General features: G+C 38.4%; 1 protein-coding gene across 1 annotated transcript in view; it reads right to left on the bottom strand.

Annotated features, from left to right (window-relative positions):
• The window catches only part of SNX9 (sorting nexin 9), a gene marked incomplete at its 3' end in the record, with an annotated part of 23,063 nt that extends 1,299 nt beyond the window's left edge, over positions 1–21,764 (bottom strand). Inside the window, exons 1-8 of the mRNA XM_010079926.1 lie at positions 21,682–21,764; positions 19,288–19,362; positions 17,865–17,987; positions 5,221–5,404; positions 4,309–4,462; positions 2,758–2,842; positions 1,799–1,924; positions 1,391–1,508 (exon numbers count right to left, since the gene is read on the bottom strand). Coding sequence (XP_010078228.1) covers positions 1,391–1,508; positions 1,799–1,924; positions 2,758–2,842; positions 4,309–4,462; positions 5,221–5,404; positions 17,865–17,987; positions 19,288–19,362; positions 21,682–21,759 — 943 coding nt within the window. The remainder of the gene's footprint in view (positions 1–1,390; positions 1,509–1,798; positions 1,925–2,757; positions 2,843–4,308; positions 4,463–5,220; positions 5,405–17,864; positions 17,988–19,287; positions 19,363–21,681) is intronic.
• Positions 21,765–23,595: the final 1,831 nt, after the last annotated feature.

The raw sequence follows: 23,595 nt of genomic DNA, 5'->3' as shown, positions 1-23,595 counted from the left end.
AGCATAAAGAATGCAAGGCAACAGGAACAGTAACATGTGGAAGTTACATCATTAGGTCATTAGGCACATAATCACCAGCAAAATCATGATCCTGAGCAAAGTCTATTTACAAGGTTTTGCTTTGCCAAGACTAATGGACAGAAATACCTTTCTAGACAGTCTTCAGAAAGAAGTCTCTTAAACACAATGAAAAATAAGCACCACTTTTTCAGACTTCCCCCTAACGTTTCAAAAAAGAGAGAAAGGCATGGAGGTTTTTTGCTTGTGTGTTTTTGTTTGGTGGTGGTGTGGTTTGTTTTTTTTTTTTTCATGAGACAAGTTATCCTCTCCCACAGACTCTGGAAGACTGAAATCCACAGGCAAGGTTTAAATGTGATGCCAAACTCTCGACTCTTAAAATACAGTTACAATAAAATCTAGAGATCCCATCAGGTCTTCTGGTTTCCTTTTAGTCCCAATGCACATGTTTAAGCAACATGTTGACTTTGTCTGGTTGTCTTAAAAGCTGTATAAAAATCTTAACAGAAAACATACAATTGGAAATAGGCAAAAGTAACGCATTTTCCTCCTATACAGGTGTTCATTCTTTTCCTCACATGCACTCCAGCACACCCTTGTAGAAAGGAAGCCAGAGACTAGTGAAAACACACAGGCATTGCCACATTCAATTGCAATGACTGAACTTATGTGCATTTAAAGGCTCCAATCTCACTTTTCTTGAGGTCAGAACAAAAGACTTCTATAAGCTTCAGAGTTTGGTCAAGCTGAACTGACATCAAACCAGAGCAGAATGGTATACAAATGAAAGATGATTTCTAAATCAAGTGTGAAATGCAGTAACGGGGGAGACAGTGTCAACATTTTACTTGTGACCAAAAAAACCCCAGTCTGTCAGGGGATGATTTCTTTCCTCCAAGAGCTTTGCTTCAGAGCTTCTACAACATAGCACATTTACAATCAAATGCAAAAGAAAAAACACCACCATCCTCCTAGCCACGCCCCCCCCCCCAAAAAAAAAAAAAAAAACCCTACAAAACCGTTTTTCCAGACAACCATCAAATACGGAACATAAGTAGTTATCTCTTGTCTCCAATAATAAATACTCTTCCGTAGTAACTAGTGTTTGGTTGGTTGGTTTTAATATCTTTTTTTTTAAATCACTGGACTAGCTAAGTATACTTGAGTTCTGAAATGATGCTCTTAGTGCTGATATTTTATTATCAATGTATCATCACAACTTGTAAGCTTTGAATGGTGAAAGGTTGGGGGGTTTTTTTTGACACCTTCTTTAAACATAATGGGAAAAAACCCAGTAAGAAATAACTGAAAAACTTGAAAAAAGTGACCTCCTTATTTCCCATCCCATGAGTTCACAACTGAGAATAATTACCTGTTACTTGCTTGTCTGGAAGAGATGGGATTGGAATGGCTAATCCAAATTTAACCAGGAGACGCTCATACAACCAGTCAAAGTGCTTGTATCTGTGGTTGACAGATCGATTAGTGTTCTGTAAAAGAAACACAACTCTGAATTTTGACAGGTATCTACAGATAGTGACATGAAACAAGTGCGACCAGAATAGTAAATACATGTAAATAAGATTTATGATTTAGAGCCTCGAATCTGTAATTACAGAAGAACTTGAAATGCTAGAACAAGGCAACTCTTTGGGGAAGAAAGTGTGACAACTACCACTTACTCTTACAAGCCGGTTATCAAGTCACACAGACTGTATTATTTATATGAACAAATTACCCATATTTGTGAAAGAAAAGGTCCTGCTTCAGACACACTTACAGTGCAGGTCAGCTGATATTCAATGTAGCTCTTGAGGCCATACATTTTAGAACCTTTTTTCGGATCTGCCACCACACAATCAAATGTAGAGGTAGGATAAACCCACATTGGGCCATAATCACCAATCTGTAAGAAATTGCAAATCTTATCTTTAAATACATCACATCGTACCAGCTGCAAACAAGAAGACAAATACTTTCTCTTGAAAGTTTCCGTTGATTTCAGCGAGAGCTTGATAGTCAGGAAATAGAGGGGTTTCTTGCAACCAGAGATAATTGACCACAGTTGTGTTTATCTTATTGTATATTTTACAGTTTTTCTCAAACAGCAAAGGAGTTGTGAATTCTAGGGATTGCTACTTCAACCACATTTCCCTAGAACAGCATGTATGTAGAAGAGTTTGGTATTTTGATCAGAAAATTACTTGACCATCATGACTGAATATTGCAAATCTTTATAAGTGTAGCTCCTATGTATTAGACAACTATGTAGATAACTAATAGACAGTGTAATGCATTTGCTCTGCCTCCCAGGTCCAAAAAGGCTTATTCTCGTGATCACAAGTGATGCAGATCCAGCATGAGAAAAAAAAAGTACTGGGGGAAAAAAATAATCAGCATGCTTAGAAGAAAAGAGGAGTTAAGACTTGACCCTGAAAAAAAATCCCTCAATGATACACAACTGTAGTCTATCACAACTTTAAAATACTTAAACATGACACAGTTTTATTATGACAGTTCTATTTCTAATTATATGTTCAGTATCAGTTTCTTCTGACTCAAACACATATAGCAACCCTGAGGCTGAAAGTTAAGTTGGGGAAAAAAGGAAGGGTGGGGACGATTAAAAAAGAAAAACCTAAACAAAACCAAACCCCACAAAAAGAACCACACACACCCCATCCCCAAAACAAGCCACATCACCCCCACACAAAAACTACACACATGGCCCCAGCTTACAATTATAGGAATTTTCTCTTTGGGTTTTGCTAGCTGCTTTGCCAACAGGTACTGTTCCATCCCAGGTTTTGCAAATCCAGGAAATCTAACAATAAAACAAAGTGATAAGTTTATTCTGTATTTTTGTTCCTTTGACATATGCAGAATTACCTGCCACCATAGGAAAAAAACCCTTACTATTTCTCAAGTATAGACAAGAATTGATGTGGATTACGTAAACAACCAACTATTTGCCTTGAAAAAACAGGAATGTTTTAGCTACTGACCTACAGCTTTTATTTGTGTAATAACAGGCCCCCTCTTCCATGGCAGAGTAGCTATCTGTGCTCTGCAGCCCATCAGAGCAAACACAAGAGGAGGACCCAAAGTAATCTCTGCCCCTCCCCTGCAGTCCACCCTCTCTGGAAATGCACACACCAGGCACTCAGGCACACCGTCCTGCTGCTTCGGACTCTGAGAATCCCATCATGTGAAAGAACGACAAACTGCAGATTTATCAAGTGCTTCTAAACAAGAGTTATGTTAACTAATTGATCCATTAATTAGATGGACAAAACACACAAACATCGCTATAATGGCCTTAAAGTCTCTAAGAAGTCTTAAAGATAGCAAATGGTGGTTCTCTTTCTCAGTAGGAAGATACTTAGTCCTTCATGTACCACCAAGCTACTGTCTGCTTGCAGAAACACGCAGAGTAAAGCAGGACTTAGTTCACAGACAAGAAACACTCTTAAATAAAGTATGTTTATGCTGGTTATACTAAATGGGTTTGAAACAAGTAGATGCCCCAATGATGCAAAGGCAAACCTTGACAAAACCTCTACTAATGAGCAAAATCAACTGTCTCTCTGCATGACTAGGTGTTAATTTTAGTTACCTACCCAAGGAGACCGTTATTCTACAATTCTTTTCTACTCTGCTTTCATCCACTTCAAGATTACCACACAGTAGCTTCTCAGAGTAACAGTAGTTTTAGAATACACAAACATTAAGTTAGAACATGAGATAATGCTAGTATAACCCTTACAAAGCTTCATGTTATTGTAAGATTTCTATCTAAAAAAAAAAAAAAAATTCATCAAGCTTTCTGTGTCTCAAGAATCAAACCGGGTGATACACAGACACAGGAGAGCAGAACTTTCCCCCACTTCTAGCAACTCAGATTGCTCACAAACTCTGGGGTGGCACATCTAATCAGTCTCGCTGTATGGATAAGACATCCATCACCTTTCATCTTCACTAAGCACACACAATGTTAAAGAGAGTTAAATTTTAAAGAACAGGAGGTCTTTCAGACCTTGCAAAAGTGTCATTTGCCTGCATAACACCTCCAAAAATTATACAGCTTTGTCATGTACTTCCACGCTTTCCTGGATCTGTTCTCTGATCACACATGGAGAAGACTGAGCTACAAATCCATCTCCACTTTCACCTCAAAATGTAATATTTACAGTGCATATTTCAAGAAGGTTGCATGGTCACACTTTTAGACATCTTGACTAATTCCAATTCTCTTCAATATATACACATTTGCCCTGCATTTTTCATTACTTGTTAAGTGGTAACTTCATAGCAGCTGCACGAGAATTTCCACGCTGGATCCCTCCAGCCTCTGATGCCTCAGTCTCCTTGTAACCAAGATAAGACGGTGAAGTTGATTTTGGGTCATCCCAGTCATCATCCCAATCATCGTCATCAGCAGCTGCTGAAGTACAAGAGGGGAGAAAGCGGTAGGGAAAGGAGAACATTAAATATTTTCTCTTTAAAAGCAGAAGCAGCTACCTCAGCACTCATACACAAATAATCAACAAAGTAAATATATAAGAGCTAGTTCAGCCTTCTATTTTATGGTTCCTCCTCATTCACAACCATCCCCACCAAATACAATGTGCAAAACATTGCACTAGAAATCCATTGAGGTAGAGGGGGGGAAAAAGAAAATAAAAAAAGAAGAGATGCTGGTGTGTTAAGATTAATTCAGTAGTGTTTCATATTCATAGCCTGCATGTTAGCATTCACCAGTTACGAATTCTCTTAATTTAGGCCTTTATTACAAAAAGGTAGAGAAGCCTTCTGAAAGGCTAGCCACTTCCTAAAATTAAGGATTTAAGAAACTACTTCTTCACAGGCCTGAGGGCACAAATCCAAGGGTGTTTAAGTCCCAGTGAAGCAAGCTGAACAACATGCCTGAAAATAGATTGTGTATACACAAGACTTTGGCTTGCCAGAGTTCCATACAAGTTTGATGTGCCTGTTGCTGTAGATCTGATTTATTTTAATTTTATTTTAAAAAACTATTATTTTAGTGTCCAGTTTACACATGTGACAATGTGCTACTAGGAAGATGTTTTTGTTTTGTTTTTTACAAAAGCCATGTTCTATAGTTATGGAAGACTAAGCAACTCTTACCTCTACTGTCCACCTACTCTAATTTATACAAAAATAAGAGCATTATTAGCACACCTGGTCCTTGATATGCCTGTGGATGACCAAATGCTGCTGCTGCCTCCCAGTTATTTGAAGCACTGTTTCTCTGGCCAGCTGCATTTTCAGGTTTCGTCGCCCAGCTATCAACAGCATTTCCATTATCCCAGTTCCCAGACTTCCCAACATTCCAGCTGGACCAAGGATCACTGGCATTGTTTGCCTATATTGTATAAAGACAAAAGTAAAGAAACCGCTGAAGAAATAAGCAACAACAATGTACTTTAAGAAGAAAGCTTTTGATCTCCTGCTGATAGGCTACAAGTTTACCTTCACAACTTTACTTGTTCGGTTTAGCAGCAGCTGTCAAATCTTACATTCCCAGCTACACAGCTCTTAAATGCAGTACGCACCTGGAAGAACTGATCAGCTTTTCAGTAATGTGACACCAATACATACTAATAAGAATGTTACATCTCCTCGGGGAAATTGGAACTATTTGTTTCAACAGTGTTAGGAAGCACTCTTATCCATGGCAATTATTTTACCCCAACACCACAAGTATGATGAATGTGAACTATTAATTACATAAAGACACGGACTAATTAGCACATCTAAAACAAGAACTCAGAAGTCAAAGATTGAGGTTTTTTTTTAATGCTTATTTTATCAAACTCAAATTAGTGGTCTCACTAAAAGCAAATCATAAATTGCCCACCCACACCATCACTATTGGTGTGACAGCTAGGGAGTCAGGGCCAGCAACCTGTTCAGCTTCCCTGCCAGAGCTGCACTCACTCACAGCGAAGACGAGGGAAGGAAACAAACATCAGCCAGGGAACAGTCTGGCACTTCCCTGTAGACCTATTTGCTCAGCATAAGCTTCTGGTGAAGGTAATCACACGTACCCTTCTGCTGTTGCTACTGTGGAGGTGGAAACCTCAGTGAGAGCGTAGAGCAGACGTGCCTCTAACTACTGCACCAATTTGTCAAGTTCATCTGTCAGGAAGTTGGATTAACAGCTTAACATCCTGCTCAGCTCCCTGATTTTAACACTACACTTTGAAAAAGCATTGAATAGTTAAGTGCAGTCTACTCCAGACACTTAGTGCAGAGACTGGCTGCCAGAAAGAAATAAAAACCCACAGAAATCAAAACCCACACACCCAAAGTGTAGGAGGAAGGAGAAGGGGAAGGAAAGCAAACAAAGCCTTCAAAGCTTGTCTTGTTCAGCAGAGGGAGAAACTGAGTTTTGTAAAAGGAAGTCTCAAAACCTACAGAAGCCAGTGCATTATTTTTATCGTGAGGCAGCATATCAAAAATGGATGCCTAATATAAATTAAATGCTATTAGACAATAACATTTACACAAATCTTAGAACATTTGCCAGTACAGAAAATCTAATAGAACTCCCACTAAAAGCCAAATTATTACCTGTAAAAACATTGAATACATTTGTTTCTTAACACAAAACACACAAAAAGGTACAGCTACTCCACACTCCATTTTTCATTAAAAATTCTCATTTCAACTTTGAGATACTACCTAGGAGTAAGAGCTCTCGTTTTAGTTTTTCCTGAAATAAAGTCCTCTGACAGTCAGATTTCACACACTCTCAAACCTCTAAGACTTGAAAACGCTGCTGACACAGGTGCATATAACACCTGTTCTCTAGGTATAGAAACCCCAGGAGGTGGAAATTAAGGCTAAGCCCCCAAGCTGGGGGGAAATCACCATTCAGAAGACTCACAAGTCAGTGGGTCTCTAGGAACAGATGGAGTGAGAGAGATTATGTGGACAGTTTCTACATTGATAGTCTGGGGGACTTTTTTGAGGATGAAACCGATGGAAGAACACTACTCCCTAAGGGAGCAATATTGTTGAGGTCTGCTTAGTCCTTGGACAGCCGACACATGCTGCTAATCTCAGCAATTACAAAGACGCTGCTGGTAGTTTACACCAGCCTACTCTTCCTATTATGTTCACCTCATATGAGTTTATGTAAAGAGAAAAACATACACGCCATCAGAGTTTATTATCTTTGCTAAAGGAAAAGTATACATTGAGGTCCAACCACATGGGAAAGCGTGCCTGCTCCTAACATAACTCCAAGCACCTAGAAAATAATAGTTTGCATAACATTCATTTGCATATACTTCTGCAATACATGTTGTGCTGATCACCGGCAAATGGAAGCCCAGAAGTGGGATGATTGCCAAAAGGCTGAGTAAACTTTTCCTCTTCTCTGTAGTTCATGTGAAATCTGGTACATGAGTGGGTGGCAGAGAACCCTTAAAATCTGCTGCAAAGTAAGGGGGAGGCAATAATATTAACACTGGGTACACTACTACTAATGACTGTCAAGCGATCATCACCAAAATTGCAGACAGTTGCTGATATACACTGAACCCTATACTGTAAGGGGAAATGGATTACTCAAATTGCCTTCTGAGATATCTTATCTCTACGTACCTATACCTATATGGAAGCACTATTCAAATCAGAAAATTTCACTTCTGAGGTGTCCAAGAAAGATCTGGAGTAAGCTCTTGCCCCTAGGTGCATCGCCCACAGGCTATAAAAGGGGTAGGATATGCTACCCCCACTCAGTTCCTTTCAGCCAAAGGGTCCACATTTCTTTCCAAAGCACTGGGGAAAAAGGTAAGAAATGGGTTAGGAATATATATATATATATAAACACCTCTCAAAGAGCATTTACAGGTCTCTTTTAATCTTTCTTCAAATGTTTGCCTACATACACACACACTGTGGACACTTGTAAGTGGTAGCCCAAAATCAGTAAACATGGAGAAGGGTTGCCATCCTCAAGGTCCCATAGCACTGAGAAGAACCAAATAAAGACACAGTATTTATTAAAAGGGTAATCTCAGCTCCAGTCAGCAGTTCTGTGGATCCCAGCAGCTGACAAATTCCATATGAGAAGCCATTTCTGTGGCTTAGCTCTGGTTGAATAAACCCTAATTAAGCCAGCAAGTCTTTTGTAAGTGATTAAATCACATGTTCTCACACCTTTAGTTTTCTGTAACTGAAGTTTATAATCCTCTGATCTCTTTAGTCTGCACAAGAAAGATGAAGAGTCCTTGCAAGAAGCTGTAATTTAGTCACTATAACATGATACAGTACACCTAAACATCCAAGTATGCAAGCAACCTCAAATGCAAACGCACAAAAAGAAATGCATACTATGCATAATTAAGAAACTAATCAACCTTCAAATGAAACATTGCATCTCTTTGCTTCTCAAGGTAACATCAAACAAGTACACAGAGATTAAATTCCAAGAAAAACTCCTTCAAGGCAGCTGATTTTCCATTTTGTAACCATTATGGACTTACTTGCTCCTACTGTTTTAGGAGAAAAACCACCACAAAAAGGCTATTTGGGGAACAGACAGAGGGAACACATTACTAAATATTTTAAGAGTCTTCCATTAAGGGCAGACTCAAACTTGCTATAGAAACAGATCATTACTGGTGGGGGGCTGGGGGAGGAAGGGAGAAGTCTAGCATGTTTTTAAAGATCTAATTATAATTGAATGATAAAAAATTCCACCGCAACAGGAAAATCCTCAGCTTGGGGGTGGAATGTCAGTATCTTTACCAAATGAATAATGAATTAAATAGGAGGAAGTGACATCTTTGCTGTTTTCCAGAGAAACCAAAGTTATAGACAGTAAAGCTGAGTCAAGTCACTGAGGCATCTCTGTCCTTGCTAAACTTGACTTCTTGGCCAAGTAAGTTGTTTCTGGCAGACACCTTCCTCGTATTAATGGATGCTCCTGATGGACAAATAGATCCACTCTACTCCTGAGGGACAAAAGCCAAAACGAACATGATGTTCAGATGCTAAAACTAAGCTGAGTACCTAAAAAGATCTAGGTAACTGTACCATCAAAAATTACGACCTCCAGCTGTAAGAAATACACCTTGAAATACACTGAGAGACAGAAGCCATGCTTAAGAAGCGAGCAGAGAAAGTAAGCCTGATCAGACGAAGGGAAGTCCAGGACAGCCAAAGCTACAACGAAAAGTGTTACGCTCTTGAAGAGGGATTGGGAACAGACAAAGCACAGAAGAATGTCATAAAATACAAGAAAAGTCATGGTGGCTCAGGTGAATAGCTCACAGGAACGAACATACCTCACCAGTTTTATAGCTGCCTCAGTTACCTGCATGGAGACAAAGCCTTAGGCACACTCAGACATTACACTAAACTCAGGTTCTTTGGATAACAGGCTCTGAATAGATACATTTAAAAAATGTAAGTGAATAGAGACAGTCATCCTGAAAATCACTTTTTTCCTTCAAGAAAAAATATGAAGGGCTAAAAGCCTACTCTGCAGCAATCACAGAACTGCATTCACTGTGCTGTGTTTACCAGAGAGCAAGCGTGCATGTTATCAGATACTGACGTAGGTGCCATGCCCATGATGTCTTATGCCTAAGCTTTCTTCCTGGTAAATCATTACCTTAGCATTGTGGTCCTGGGCACTTCTTTCACTCCTGAAGGAAGGCTTTCCTTTCTATTGTACAATTTAAACATGTTTTCTCCTTAAATAAATCTTCTAGGAAAAGCAAGAGTGGAGATGGGCTAGACTTTAAGGGATAACCAGCCTTACAGATTCACATTCTAGTATGTTCCTATGGATATACACACAAAAGCAACAGGGGAGAGGACCTCTAGAAGGAGCTGACAAGGAGGCAGTAGCAATGCCGTCCAAGGAACCCATTTGTTCCTCAGCTGCGAGATCACTTCCTTCCACTCCCAGCCCCCTTCATAAAGTACTCCCTGCAAAAGAGCTGGGTTTCGCCTGCTCCCAAGCCACATACAGCCCAGGCACACCCACTGGATGCTCCTCAGGAAAAAAACCCATACCACCAGTGGAAGAACTGAGTTACTACCATGAAGATCAGAGCAGTCAGTTTTTTGTTCTTTTCCTACTTCCAATCCCATTTCCTTACCTGTGAGGTTATTCACAGCGAAAGCGGACTAGAGGCTGCATTACTTCTACACAGTGCAGGCACAGGATTTCCATCTACTAAATTCCTGATTCAGCTCACAAAAAGCCATGTTTGAAGTACAGAATGGTCTTTTAGAAAGAAAAATAATTCAGACTTCAGCAAAGAATACTCAGTGATGGGACAAGGGGAGGGAAAACACATCTAGTGTCACCCTCCTGCTTAAAGGAAATGATTTTTTTTTAAATTGCTTAATTTCAACTTCCAGAAACTAAAAATCCTATACACATTTATTCAACAGCATCCTCTCAGTCTTCTGGTTTTTGTCACCCACACCTGCACATGTAAATGGCAATCAAGTCACCTCTTTATATCCTTGTCTTCTCTTGAGCTGATTTCAATCCCTAATAGTTTCTTCTTGAAACACAGATGAGAAATTTCAGACAGTTTTCCAAGTAGCAGTCACAGCAACGCCAGAAACAGAAGAAAGACTCCCTGTTCCTCTCTGATGTTCTCTAGACATCCCAGGATCAGGCTAAAAAGATTAAACAAGGCTTTATCCTTCTTTTTTGGGAAAAGCATTCTGTGTTTTTGTTTAGAAACAGAGGACAGGGGTTTCCCTTGTCACCTCTTTTTTTTTTTTGGAGGAGTTGAAGAGTATGACTAGCTAAGGCTTTTCAGCTTACCAATTTAAATTACAAATGCCCACAACTCCACCTTAAAATAAGTGCTCAGTGAACAATGAACAGGAAAAAAAAAATCAAAATCAGAAAGAAAACTATATAGTGTAGTAAGCCCCCTGCTGTGGTGAAGGGGATTGTGCAACACACACATGCCACTCTAAGCGTGCAAGTAAGTAGAAACACGTATCAGAGGGCTGACAAGATTGTCACCATTATAAAATTAAAATATTCTTTACATAGTCAATGCCAAAATCCCAGACCACGAGGCTACCTCATGAAATAAGAACTCAAATTAAAACAAAGCTACGAGAAAGAGAGCATGGAAACACTGTAAACTGGGGAAACCGACCATTTCAATAGTCAGATTTTGCCTGAGGTTATGGGGGCAGAAGGTGAGCAGTGATCACAGGACTACAGTTTAACAACTTGCTGTCCAAGTCTTTGCATTCCACTGGGACATCCACAAAAAAAAAAGCTCAAGACAACGCCATTGTACCAATTGGAATTGGTACAATCACTGTCATATGTTGGACAGTTATTTTTTAATGTGTGAATGCGACTCACTTCAAAGCAAAGCAAGCCACTATTTCCAGTACTATATGTAAGTCACTGCCTGGTACTTCAGTTAAACAAGAATTGGTCACAAATTCCTGGTACCAGCCTGAGTGCAATTTAGATGGTGGGGAAAACAGAGTTGCTGTCAAATTACACGTAGCAATGGAGGACGTTACAGTGTCATTATCTGTAACAGGAACGAGAAGTTACTAATTATGAAAGCCAAACTAGCAGAAAACGCTCTGGGCATGATTTGGGTGGGTGTATTTTTTTTTTTTTTTCCTTCTGAATAGTTCTAACCCACCGGTTTTGCTTATACTTCCTTTTAGATATCTTTTGCACTATGCCCTTCTAGAGATGACTTATGTACACACAGAGGTAACTTTACACTTAATCTTACGAACATACACATTTATACAGAGTTAAGGTTTATTCGTCAAGGAAGCAGTAATTTCCAAAGTCCATAAACAACTATAATTGTAACTTCCATGGTGAACCTGCCTGGGTATTTTATAAGGTAATTTAGCATACTGATTTAACAAGACAAACTGGACTCAACCAAAACATGAGTGAGTCACATTTCCCATGACAATATTTGTACTTCACTACACACATAGAGCAACATCAGAGAATGGAAATGCTGCTACAAGAATGTAACAGGCATGTCAGAATTTCCACAGAAGTAAAATAGTGCACTCTTAATAAGAGCACTGTCTATTTCCTTCAATCTTAGCATTTATTGCTGCTCACAGAGGTTGGGGGGGGTATGGTATGCAAATTTAATAAGACAATTTGCCTTTCCAGCACTAAGTTGCAAAGAGTGGAAAAGACACAAAGTAAAGCTCTGGGAATAGCTTCTTTAGTGTCCTCCTTATGCACATTCAACAATTTAAGTCTACACATCAGATTACTTAAGAGTTGCCTCAGCTCCTGCACACCAGCCTGGGTGTTTTCACTACTATTTATTCATCCTGCCTATACAGAAGTCCCAGCTTTCTGAAGGGAAAGGGTTTTCTTTGCGTAAGATAGTCCATTTATTTTCATATCCTTCAACTGCGCAGCAGCCTATCTTTCTTCTACTGAGAAAGAAAACTATCCCAAGTGATTTCACACTTACCACTGGATAAAACAATACAAGCATGAGAGGTCTCTGTTAGTTGTTTCCTGTACCCACTACTCATGGGGCCTTGCTGCTCTGTCCGCAACATAACTGAAGACACAAACACAAGTGGATTCACTAAAGTCACAGTGGAATTAACTGACAAAACTGCAATTCACAAAAACGTAAACTCCTAGGATACTTATTTCATCCAGAACTAAGAAGAGCTGTACAGTCATTATACAGAAGTAGACTTGGCAGTGAATAGAGAATCAGTGTCAAGAAAAGGGAACAAACTCCTCTACAAATACAACTTATGATTAACTGCAAGAACCATTTTCATATCTTAAATACTGTGAAGCCACATCTACAGCTCGTACATCAACACAGCTGGTGATCCACTTCCACCCTGAAACAGACAGGCAGTACTCCACTTTAATTTCATTTATACATTTTTATTACTAGTTTTCTATTCTCCAGAGACAGAGAGAGAAAAAAGGCTAGACTTTAAACTCTAGAGGGAAGGGAAGAGAAACCATAGAGACTAAAATATATAGTATACTGAAATTTATATAATTTCTGTCCTATGTTCAAACATGCATGTTACACAAGCTGTAAATAGCTGCACTACATTGTTTACAGTTTGTTTACAAACCACTAATGAGACTACTGTACAGATAAAAAATGTTTAGCTTCTTAATAAGCACAACTAGTTTGGGCCAATATAGTTGTAAATTTAGATTTAATTTAGATGAAATCTAAATAACTCAGATAAACACTGCTGTTAAAAGAGAAAGCTGATATTGTTCAAAACTTTTAAAACATTTTAATTTAGATAAAAAACCACCACAAGGTGTGGTTTAGAATGGAGAGGGATCATCACTGCTAGAACAGCAGTTTGTGAACCTGGACTATACGCTAAATAAATGCAAGTACATCTGTGACTTGAGAAGCACTAGTCTCGATCACCAAAAAAAACCCCAAAACAAACCCACAGTTGGAGAACACTACTCAGAATAAATCTTACATTAATGCTTGTATTTCCACATATACTTTAATTATGAAGGCTCCAAATGCCACCAAGCTAACCACCTCTCTGTCAACTGCAATGAGAAACACTATTTGATAGTGTGAAACAAGATATTCATTGTAGCTACAGCCCCTGGAAGCAACTCAGCATCAAAGAAATACTACAAGAGAAAAAACATACCACTCATTTTTCATCAGAAATTAAAAACTTTGTGTTCAAGATGTTTCAAGATGTTTATTTGGTTTAACCTCCCATAATTCATATTCATTTCAGTGCCATTATTGCCAGTGTTATTCTAATACCAGAAGAGTTTACAGGTAACTAATATATATATGTGCAATTCTATCAAATAGAAAAAACCCAAGTGCTGATGTACTTACTGCTTGTTCCAAATGACAGTCTAAAATTAGCAACCTGCACTGCCACTCAGAGGAACAGTGGATTGACCAAAAAAGAGAGATTTCTCATTCCCTTTGCTTCCTCTGTCCAAGGGCTACAAGGTCAAAAAAGCACGAGACCCATACAAAAGCCATGCAACAGCCTCCATCTTTGTCAACTAAGGGTTAAATTGTATTCTGTTGAATAACTTTTAAAGGCTTTTCAGATATTAAACCACAAATATTATGGGCAGATGTAACACTAAGTTCTCCTATCTGCTTTTATTCTTCTAAGTCTAAATTCCATCCCATATGATGTCATGCTCAACATATAGAGCTGGGGGAAGAAGAAGGAAGAGGGGGATGTTCAGAGCGATGGTGTTTGTCTTCCCAAGTAACTGTTACACATGATGGAGCCCTGCTTTCCTGGGGACAGCTAAGCACCAGCCTGTAGATGGGGAGTAGTGAATGAGTTCCTTATTTCGCTTTGCTTGCATGCACAGTTTTTGTTTTGCCTATTAAACTGTCTTTATCCCAACCCACAAGTTCCCACACTTTCACCTTTCTGAGTGTTTCCTCCATTCCACTGGGGGGAAGTGAGCGAGCAGCTCGCTGGCACTGAATGCCAGACACAGTTAAACTACAACACTGTGGTTTAACTGGTCTCTTAAAAAAAACCCAAACCTGCACATTCACACATTTCAACTCAGACAGATGTATTATTTTTAATAAGGCTTGGTGCTTAAAGACTATACAACAACCTGTTTTTTCACTTACTGTTTGAAGAACGGAAGGAATTCCAAGATTTAAAAAAATCTTTTGACTTATTGAAATTGTGGGGTCGGGTTGTTGTGTAATTACATGCATGTAAAAGTGACTTCATGTTTACAGAAAGTAATTTCTTCAATACAGTAGTAGTAAGAAAGATCCCAAAACGTCTTGTTTATTTAGAAGTGCTTTTATAAAGTCTTCTTGTAATAAATTTGTACCCTCCCCCCGCCCCATTACTATAAAATATGATAGCATAAAACATCAGCATTAGGAACGCTGCTATTTCTTATACAGTCCCCCAGACTACATTTATGAACCTACATTTATGCTGTGCTAGCCTCCAGCATAATTCTCTTTACATTGACACCTAATTGGTCATTTTTCTTCGCTCTCCATCGCCTGAACATGCAAGTTTCATTTAAGAATAAGTGCTTTGTAGATTGACCTAGTCACTTGAAAGTGCTTGAAAAGACTAAGTCAATTGCTTGCAACTGTGCATCTGAACACAGATCAATCCAAAGTGCCTGAGCAAGCTCACATTAAACAATGTAAATGTTATAATAATCAAATGCAGAGTAATACATCTAGGAAGAAAGGTCATACCCACAAAGCAGAAGATCATATTCTTATAAGCAGTGGCTCTAAAAGAGAAGACAGTATGCAGGGGATGAGTAACTCAGTATAACCTCCTGATGCAATGTTACACGAGTCAATGCAGTCTTTCACTATATCAGACTTTTCTAAACCAGAACACCAACGTCAAACCTGTCTGACATCATGTGATGTACAGAGGAGCAATACATTTTACAGACAAGTCACAATATCAAAGAGAGACTGCAGAAGAAAGCTTTTCTTTTTGAGGGCAGAAAAAGTATCTTACACCAGACAGAGAGAACTTCTTAATCAAGAGGACAATCAGCCACAGAACTTTGCAAGGAGAAAAATGCCATGCACTAGAGAGCTCTCTGATCTGGGAGAAAGGCCTAACAGTCAAAAGTGGAAGCCAAACTGCTTAGTATACAAATTCATTTCCTATTAGCAAATAGCCACTGGAACAAACTACCAGATGTAAGTCAGAAATTGAAGAAACCAGTCTTCAAATCAAGATCTGCTGTTTTTCTAGAAAATACATACAACTAAACTGAATTCAGTTAAATAAAAAAAAAAAAACCTTGAGAAAATGGAAATAACTTATGACATAAAATCCTGACCACACAACAGGATGGTTCCTGCTATGGAAAAACAGGAAAACAAAAGACCTTGCATGGCCTTGGCTGCTGCATCCAGATGCACACTCTCCTCCTCTCTCTCCTATTAATGTTAGTAGTTTTGCTGTAACAGACTGTGGTACCCTAGATCTCCTAACTGTCTCACACTGAGTTTGGAGTAAAATGGAGAGGAACAGGACACTTTTAAGGCACTGAAACAGACGAGACATGTGGTTCGCCCTAAGTTAACCCTTTACAAAATTTGTTAAGAAGAAACTACAGGACCAGTGTACTGCTGATCTGGTGTAAACTATACTGTAAAGTGATCATATTTTCAAGCTTTTCCCTTCTCTAGAAATGCAACTTCCAAAACTAGATTGCCATAGTAATTCTCTATTATTTAGGATACAATAGGTACTTTTATTTTAACTTTCCCTCCTATATAAGTAAGGGCTTTTTTTTCTTTCCTTGTCCAGGCACAAGCACCTTAAGCACAGACCAACCTCTGATAGATGCCTCTACCAACATTCAACATATTGTATATTCATTTTGTCAGTAAGCAATTCTTCCTAGGTCAAATTAAGTGATATGTTTCTCTTCCTTCAGAAGAGAGAGAGAGTACTTGGATTTGACAGAAGTAGCTTCTGCAAATATTTCAACCTTACCGAGAAGTAAAATTTGGATAGAAACTCTATAGGAGGAAAAAAATGGGGCAAGGAGTAGAAGAAACAAGGTTCCCACTTTAACCTTCAAAATCACTATAAGTTTTCCTGAGGGAAAATGAACCGACAATCAATGTTTTTGGCTCAGCCTGATATAAGAAGTTATAAGGCATTTGAAGAGTTCTGTGTTAAACCTAAGTATTAACCAAGCATCAATAAAAAAAAAAGTTAGTGATAAACAGTGAAACAGTCACAGTGAGGTCTGGAGGTTCTGGCATTCCCCCATCGAATACAAGGAAACACAAATCAAACACTATACAGTCAATGAACTGTTACATTCCCTGTCATACAAAAATGCCCCATGTACAGTTTCCAAGAGATCTCACTTCATGTCAAAGTCCTGTGTTGCAAGTTACAATTAAGAAAACTAATAACTGATATTTAATATAGCGGTGTCCCCAGCTGCTATGATAAGAAAATAATTTATTTTCCAACATGCAAGACCTTTGTATGCCGCTGTCGGGAACAAGCAGATTTTGTTCTTCTGTTGACCTGTGGACTTTGAAATGTTTAACTCTTCCTACATGTGGGACATGCAGCAGTCTGTAGACCATAATAATCAGCTTGTGTTTAAGATAATGTATGTCTTCAGATATCTAACCTGAGACGAAATACTTACTGCTTAATGAACCGACACACTGGGCAAAAAGCAACAAATAAAAGCAGGGGAGAAAAGGAAGGGAGAAAAAAAAAAAAGAAAATAAGAAAAACATCCTTCCAGAAAAAGCAAAGTCAGCCTCTACTCAGGACAACACATTAACTTGCTTCATCTTTTTTCATCAAAGAAACAACTCTTACTCAAATTCTGAAAAATATATATCTCCATTCACTCTGTCTGATGATGCATGGCCCACCCAATTGTAGTAGATATTAAAAAAAAAAAGTTATAGTTCCTTAGAAAGGTTAGCATACTAACACAAGTAACTTGAAAATAAAGTAACTTTGCTAAGAGTGCATTTATATAGAACTGAGGTACAAACAGAGACTCATGTAGTCCAAGATTTACATGATTGCAGCCTGGAAAGAATAAAAATGCTCTATTTTAAAAAGTGTTAGAATACTAATTTTTCCAGCAGGGACAGTAGCTGAACAGGCACCTATACCATTAATATTCAACAAAAGTGTTCCCTAATGAAAGTACAATTACTTTAATTAGTACTTTTATGAGGGTTCACAAATATGGCACAGCACAAGTGCAAGCAGTTATGTCAACAGAACCTGCCTTGCCCCCACTGTGCCTGAAAAACCTGGAGACATACCTGAATACTGCTTTTTGCAGCAGCATTGGTCTGTGCTGTATTTGAAGAAAGGGAATCAAAAAAGGCTTGGTCAGCTAATGAGTTACCGCAGCTAATTCCATCTTTTGCACCTTCAGTTATAATCTGAAATGGAAAAAGTTTCAAAATATTTTTCATGCTTCCACTAATTGAATTATGCTGCTTATCATATATAATCATCCTAACATTCATGTCACTAGATGTTAAGATGGTTGCATACACCCTTTTTGAATTCAAATTGAATAGTACCTTTTACAAGAAGTAAATGCGAGAATCTGGAAGATTTACTTCCACAACAGATGGATCTGGTTTGCATTATCACAGTGTAACACGGAAGACTGTTGTGGCAGTGGACACCTAACTACGAATTCACTGAGGATTAACAAGGCTGTTAACATCACTTCTTAGAGACTGGGAACTCCATACTCAGAGAATCAGTTTGGGACAGCAAGTTTAGAGAGCCAAAAGCTACGAGAGCTTGAGCTGGCCAACTGAAGACAAAAAAGATTATGTGAACAACCATCCTCCCCCTGCCCCTCTTCTGAAAAAAAAAAAAAAAAAAAACCAAAACCCCAAAAAACCCCAAATCAAAACAAAAACACCAAAACAAAAAAACCCAAAAGAAACAAAACCAAAAACCACCAAAAACAACAAACAAAACACCACCCAAGAAACAACAAAAAAAAACCCCAAAGCACTGGTGAAGGAAGGGAGGCACATGCCTTAAGAGGAGGCTGCAGGAATTACAGCCACAGTCTTCACCTAACTGGCACCTGCAGACATACAGACACTGGGACCTCCAAGAGTGAATTGGATTCCAGCCTTTGCATTGAGATGCCCATTCCATCCCCACCTCCTCCCCAACACCAGCCTTCAAAGAAAGGGCAGATCAGCACACCCCAAAGAGACAGCAAAGGCTCTTGGGAAGAAGATGAGCTGAGCAGTCCCTGGACTCGGGATCCCATGTCCTGAGTCCCAGAAATGGGGTTCCATTCCACAGATGTATAAGCATGTGGCAAATCAGCCACAGCAACATCAGTGTAAACTTGCATTATTCATTTCACTTCTGTATCTTCCAACAGGAAAACAAAACACTCACTGGATCATGAGACCCTCAAACCCAGAAACAGACTCAAAATAGCTCATGTTCTGCAGATCACCGGTATTTGCTGTAGACAACCTCCTGTTGCATTTTTTTGGGAAACCACTAAGAAGCTCAGTAACTTTGGTTGGCATGTGTACACTGGTCTCCAAAGCCAGTTACAGTTGCTACAATAAGATTATATATATTCCAACCTTTAACACTGGAAGTTGTATGTTTGAGCATTACCGTCTCATCAGCGAATAAGAGGATGGCCTTTTCAGTAGTTCTGCTTTCTTAGTGCAGAGCAGTGCAGTCACTTACCTCAACGTAATCTGTTGGAACAAGTCCTCTCTCGCCTTGGCTGTTTTTTCCTTCTAACCAGCCTCCACCAACATCCTAAAAGAGGTAATAAATATAGAAAGAGTTTTTCTAGATGGAACCCGCAGCATGCTTTAAACAACTCAGGAGGAAGCACTGTCTTGCTGTCAAATGCAATGTTCGAAATACAGTTATGACTGTATGACCATGAACAAACTTGCTCAGACCATACTTGTTTCATGCAGCTATTGTGGACTTTAGATTTAATGAGTATGAGGGGGAAAAAGGCTCATCTTCAGCACTTGTGATCATTCATGAAACCACAGTCACCTGTCTGAACACAGACTGCATCAAAACACAGTATAGCAATTCCAAAGCATTAATTTCAAACAACAGATTATAAAGAAACAAGACTCAAGGAATTAAGCTATTGGTAACACATGTAAAATCTCTGCTTCACTTATTGAAGGTGCAGAGGTGTGTGATGAGAGGGAGCTATAACCCACAAGAACATTAAGGATAATCTCAAGATTAAGAGAGGCACATGCCTTGCAAGATCTGAAGACTCTCTTTCCAGTTTACATTTAATTTCAGAGGCAGGTCTCACACTATTAGTTTGGAAAGAACTAACACAGTTCAGCTCTGATCTCAGTGGGGCATCCTGTTACTGTTTGTTTTTTTTAAAAACACATATTCTACATACACTAAGAAACCTTTTGCAGTCAAGCAAAGTCATTTCCAGGACAACATTATCCAAAATGAGCCAGTTCCATTTTAAATCAAAGCTATTCCTTGAACATGTAGTTACAGGTCAAGCTAACCCAAAGCTGAAAATTGGAAGCATATATGCTAGGCAGTAATTATTAAATTTCAGGTTTTCTTAATTTGCTTTTTAGTTGATGTATTTGCTTATTCACAATTTTGTTCTTTCACTTGTAAATTTTATGTAATCCTGCACATAGTAAGGAGAAATCTGCTCATATATTCAAGATTTTAAACAGTAAAGATCAAAAAGTTCCTGACATAAGAAAAAGCAAATGAAAGTTTGTTAAGTACTTAAAAGCTTACACTCAAGAACACAGAAACAGCTAGACATGCCAGATTATAAATTCAACTATCTTGGCTAAACTGCAAGAGCAATGACATTTGGAGCCAGAAGTCACATTTGCACCACTGCACTTAAGAGCAATCATCAATGGACTTTAATGACTTATGCTATCACTGTCTAAACTTATCATATCAAAAAAGATCAAGAGCCTTTGTGGCAATCTATCCCCCAGTTTAATCATGGACAGCATAAAAGCAAGTTTTACCTGGTTTTAAGTATATTCCCCTAACACGCAGATGTCTTGTTCAACCAGAACTAGCTTAAAAGCTATTTATTTAGTCCTGATTTTGTGAAACAGCATTAAACTCTTGAACTCATTTAAAATGTTACCTCTGCCACAGCATAGCATCCTATCCAAGAGCGTGCTGGTTCTATAAAATATCTGCTTCAAATCTTTAAGGTCAGTCGAACTAAAAACTATCAGGATTATACATGACTAGGGTCTTCAAAGAATTGGTTTATTCTGCAGAACCCATGTTTCCTATACAACCAAATAAATAAAACCTGGTATCAATATCAGGTGTTTTTTGTTTGTATGTGTTTGAAAATAAAAGTCTATTCATTGAGCCATATCACTACACAAAAATCAAAAGCAGAATCAAGTAATTCTTATCTTGCTACCAAGGGTAAGAATTATACAGGACAATAAAAGTGCACTGAAGTTCAAATTGTACACACAAATCAAATGTCAGTGCTCAAAAGTATTAATAAGAACTCCCCAATAGTATTACCATAGTATTTTCACCACTCCTTCCCTGTACCTTTTCCATATTGCTTTAATTATGAAAGGATACACAAATTTAGTAACAAATTTTGTCTAAAGTTCTTTGAACAAACTTGGAATGCTGAAGCCATTGACTGAGAAAATCAAAACCAAGAAGGGAGCTGGCATGTCAGATTTAAATGCAAGTGGCAAGCACCTGAAATATTACATACATGCAAAATGAGGAACATCAGGCACACAAAATAAGACAACACATTCAGATGTAAAGGGTATCTTTCCTCTGCCTTGCCACTCTCTAAACTCACCTTGTTTAGAGGGGAGCAAAGCTGAGCAAGTTCTTAAGTGCGTAGGCACAATCTGAGAGGGTCCCTGTCCTCCAAAACTGATGACTGCATTTGTTTCCATAAAACTACCAGAAGATTCTTTGTATTTAGTTTTATTTGCTAATTCTTCAGAGGAGAGTAGCCAGGGCTTTCAGATGTCACCTAGCACCTTTTTTCTTCCATCTGCTAGAAGTAGGTCAGGAAAGTGCACTGAAGCCTTGATTCCATCTCAGTTTTCTTACCGGGTTTGTAATTATGATGATCTCCCCTTCACTGACGGTCAGCTCATTGTTTCCAGGCTCAGCAGCAAAATCATACATAACACGAGCCTGTATGTGAAAAAAAAAAAAAAAAATACCAGTGAGCCTTTCAGTTTATCTAGAAGATTTAATGAAGAAAGTATCAGCACAGCCTATTCTTAAATAGCAGAAATAGTAAGTGGGGTAAGACTGAATGTACAAAGAGCAACTCAGCATGTAGGAAGCCAACATTTCCTACATTTGAACTCCAAACTCAACACTAATGCAAACTTTACAAGATGAAAATCTCCTGCAGAGCTTGTTAAAGATGATAATTATTTTCCAGGAGGATTCACAGTTTAAGACTGGATGTTCTATGCCATGTCCAGAACTCTCTCTACAACTTCTTTCCAACAGGAAAAAATAAAGGCTTCTAACTTTAGCAAACAATCCAATTAATTTTTGTTTTTCTCTACAAGACCTATTCCAACTCCAATTCGGGTAAAGGGAACTTTTCTGCAGAGCAAGCAATTCAGAAAAATAAAAACAAGTAATTTCAGATGTAAGGAACCACTGCTGTACATAAGAAGTAATATGTAAAATTATGTTTTGAGACTCCTTGTATTCAGGAGGAACTATGCAAATATACAACAAACAATGAAAGCAGGCCTGTTACATATTGGCACGAGGGGGGAAAGAAAAACAAAACAACCTAATTTTTAAGTGTTTAGACACACAAAGGTTTTGCTGTGTACTGACTCTGCTACATCACTACATAAAGAAACATTATGTTTGAAACACTAACAAGTTGTCTAACATTTAAAACACAGTTCTGCTTCTTCATACAGAGAATTGTCACATGGCCTAAGATTATATTCACAAACATACTTTTGTTGTCTTTATTAAATTCCTTTCCAATCTAAAAGCAGAGAAAACTCTCAGGATTTACAAAGGGACTATATTTATTTTCTCACAAACTGTTGAGATGGATGCAGAGAGAAACCACATGTATTTTCCCCTTGACTCTTAAAGGAAGATCCAGAATCAAAGCTTTTGCTTTCCATTTAAAGTGGCATACTAGATAACCTTTCAGCCTGACCACAATAAACCCTTTATCTAAGCTCCTTTTCCCCTTAAAGAAACCTTATAGCATTAGTACAACTTATAAAAGATAAAAGCCTTACTATTCACACCTTAAATCTTTATGTTAGCCAGGTGCCTCAGAAGCAATCAATACACTATTTTATCTGATTTATGCCAATGCTGGAGTACCAAAGACAAAGGGGAAAGCTAGGCTACAGGTTAGGAAAGGCAAACAGAAAAATTACAAGTTTTAACAGAAAGTACTGACAGTTATAACAAAAACATCAATACTCAGTATAGATTACATCATAGCCCTTATTTCTCCAGCTCATACAGGGTTAAGAGCAGTAGAAAGCTTATTTCAGGAAACACATGAATCTCCCTAGCGCATCTTGAAAGAGGCAAGGCTACAGTCTCATCTTCACCAGTAAGACATGCTTTAGCTACCTCAGCTCATACAGAAGCACGCTTTGTTCCTGCAGATTACAAAACTAAATACAAGAAAAACAATTTTACAACGGTGTTACTAATAGCATCAGATACTGTGTATAGCAACTAGGTCCTTCTTGTTCTTAGAGGTCAGGGAAGAAAAAAACCCACATACCTAATTGTTTCTGCCATATAGACAACAGTAAAATAATTATTTCTGTTGAAAGTGAGTTACGTGATAAGAACATCCCAGAACACAGACATTATTAAGCCTTGCGTGTCTCGAAACTGCAGGTTGTTATGATCCCCATTTCAACATCCCTTCTAACATAAAACCAGAAAAAACAACCTCCCTCCCCCACATTTTAGTTTCATAAGTATCATGTGGAAATACTTCTGGCTGGT

Source organism: Pterocles gutturalis, unplaced genomic scaffold, assembly GCF_000699245.1.
Source record: "Pterocles gutturalis isolate BGI_N339 unplaced genomic scaffold, ASM69924v1 scaffold34814, whole genome shotgun sequence".
NCBI lineage: Eukaryota > Metazoa > Chordata > Aves > Pterocliformes > Pteroclidae > Pterocles > Pterocles gutturalis.
The sequence above is the reverse complement of the archived record's forward strand: the minus strand, read 5'-3'. Positions and strand labels throughout refer to the sequence as shown.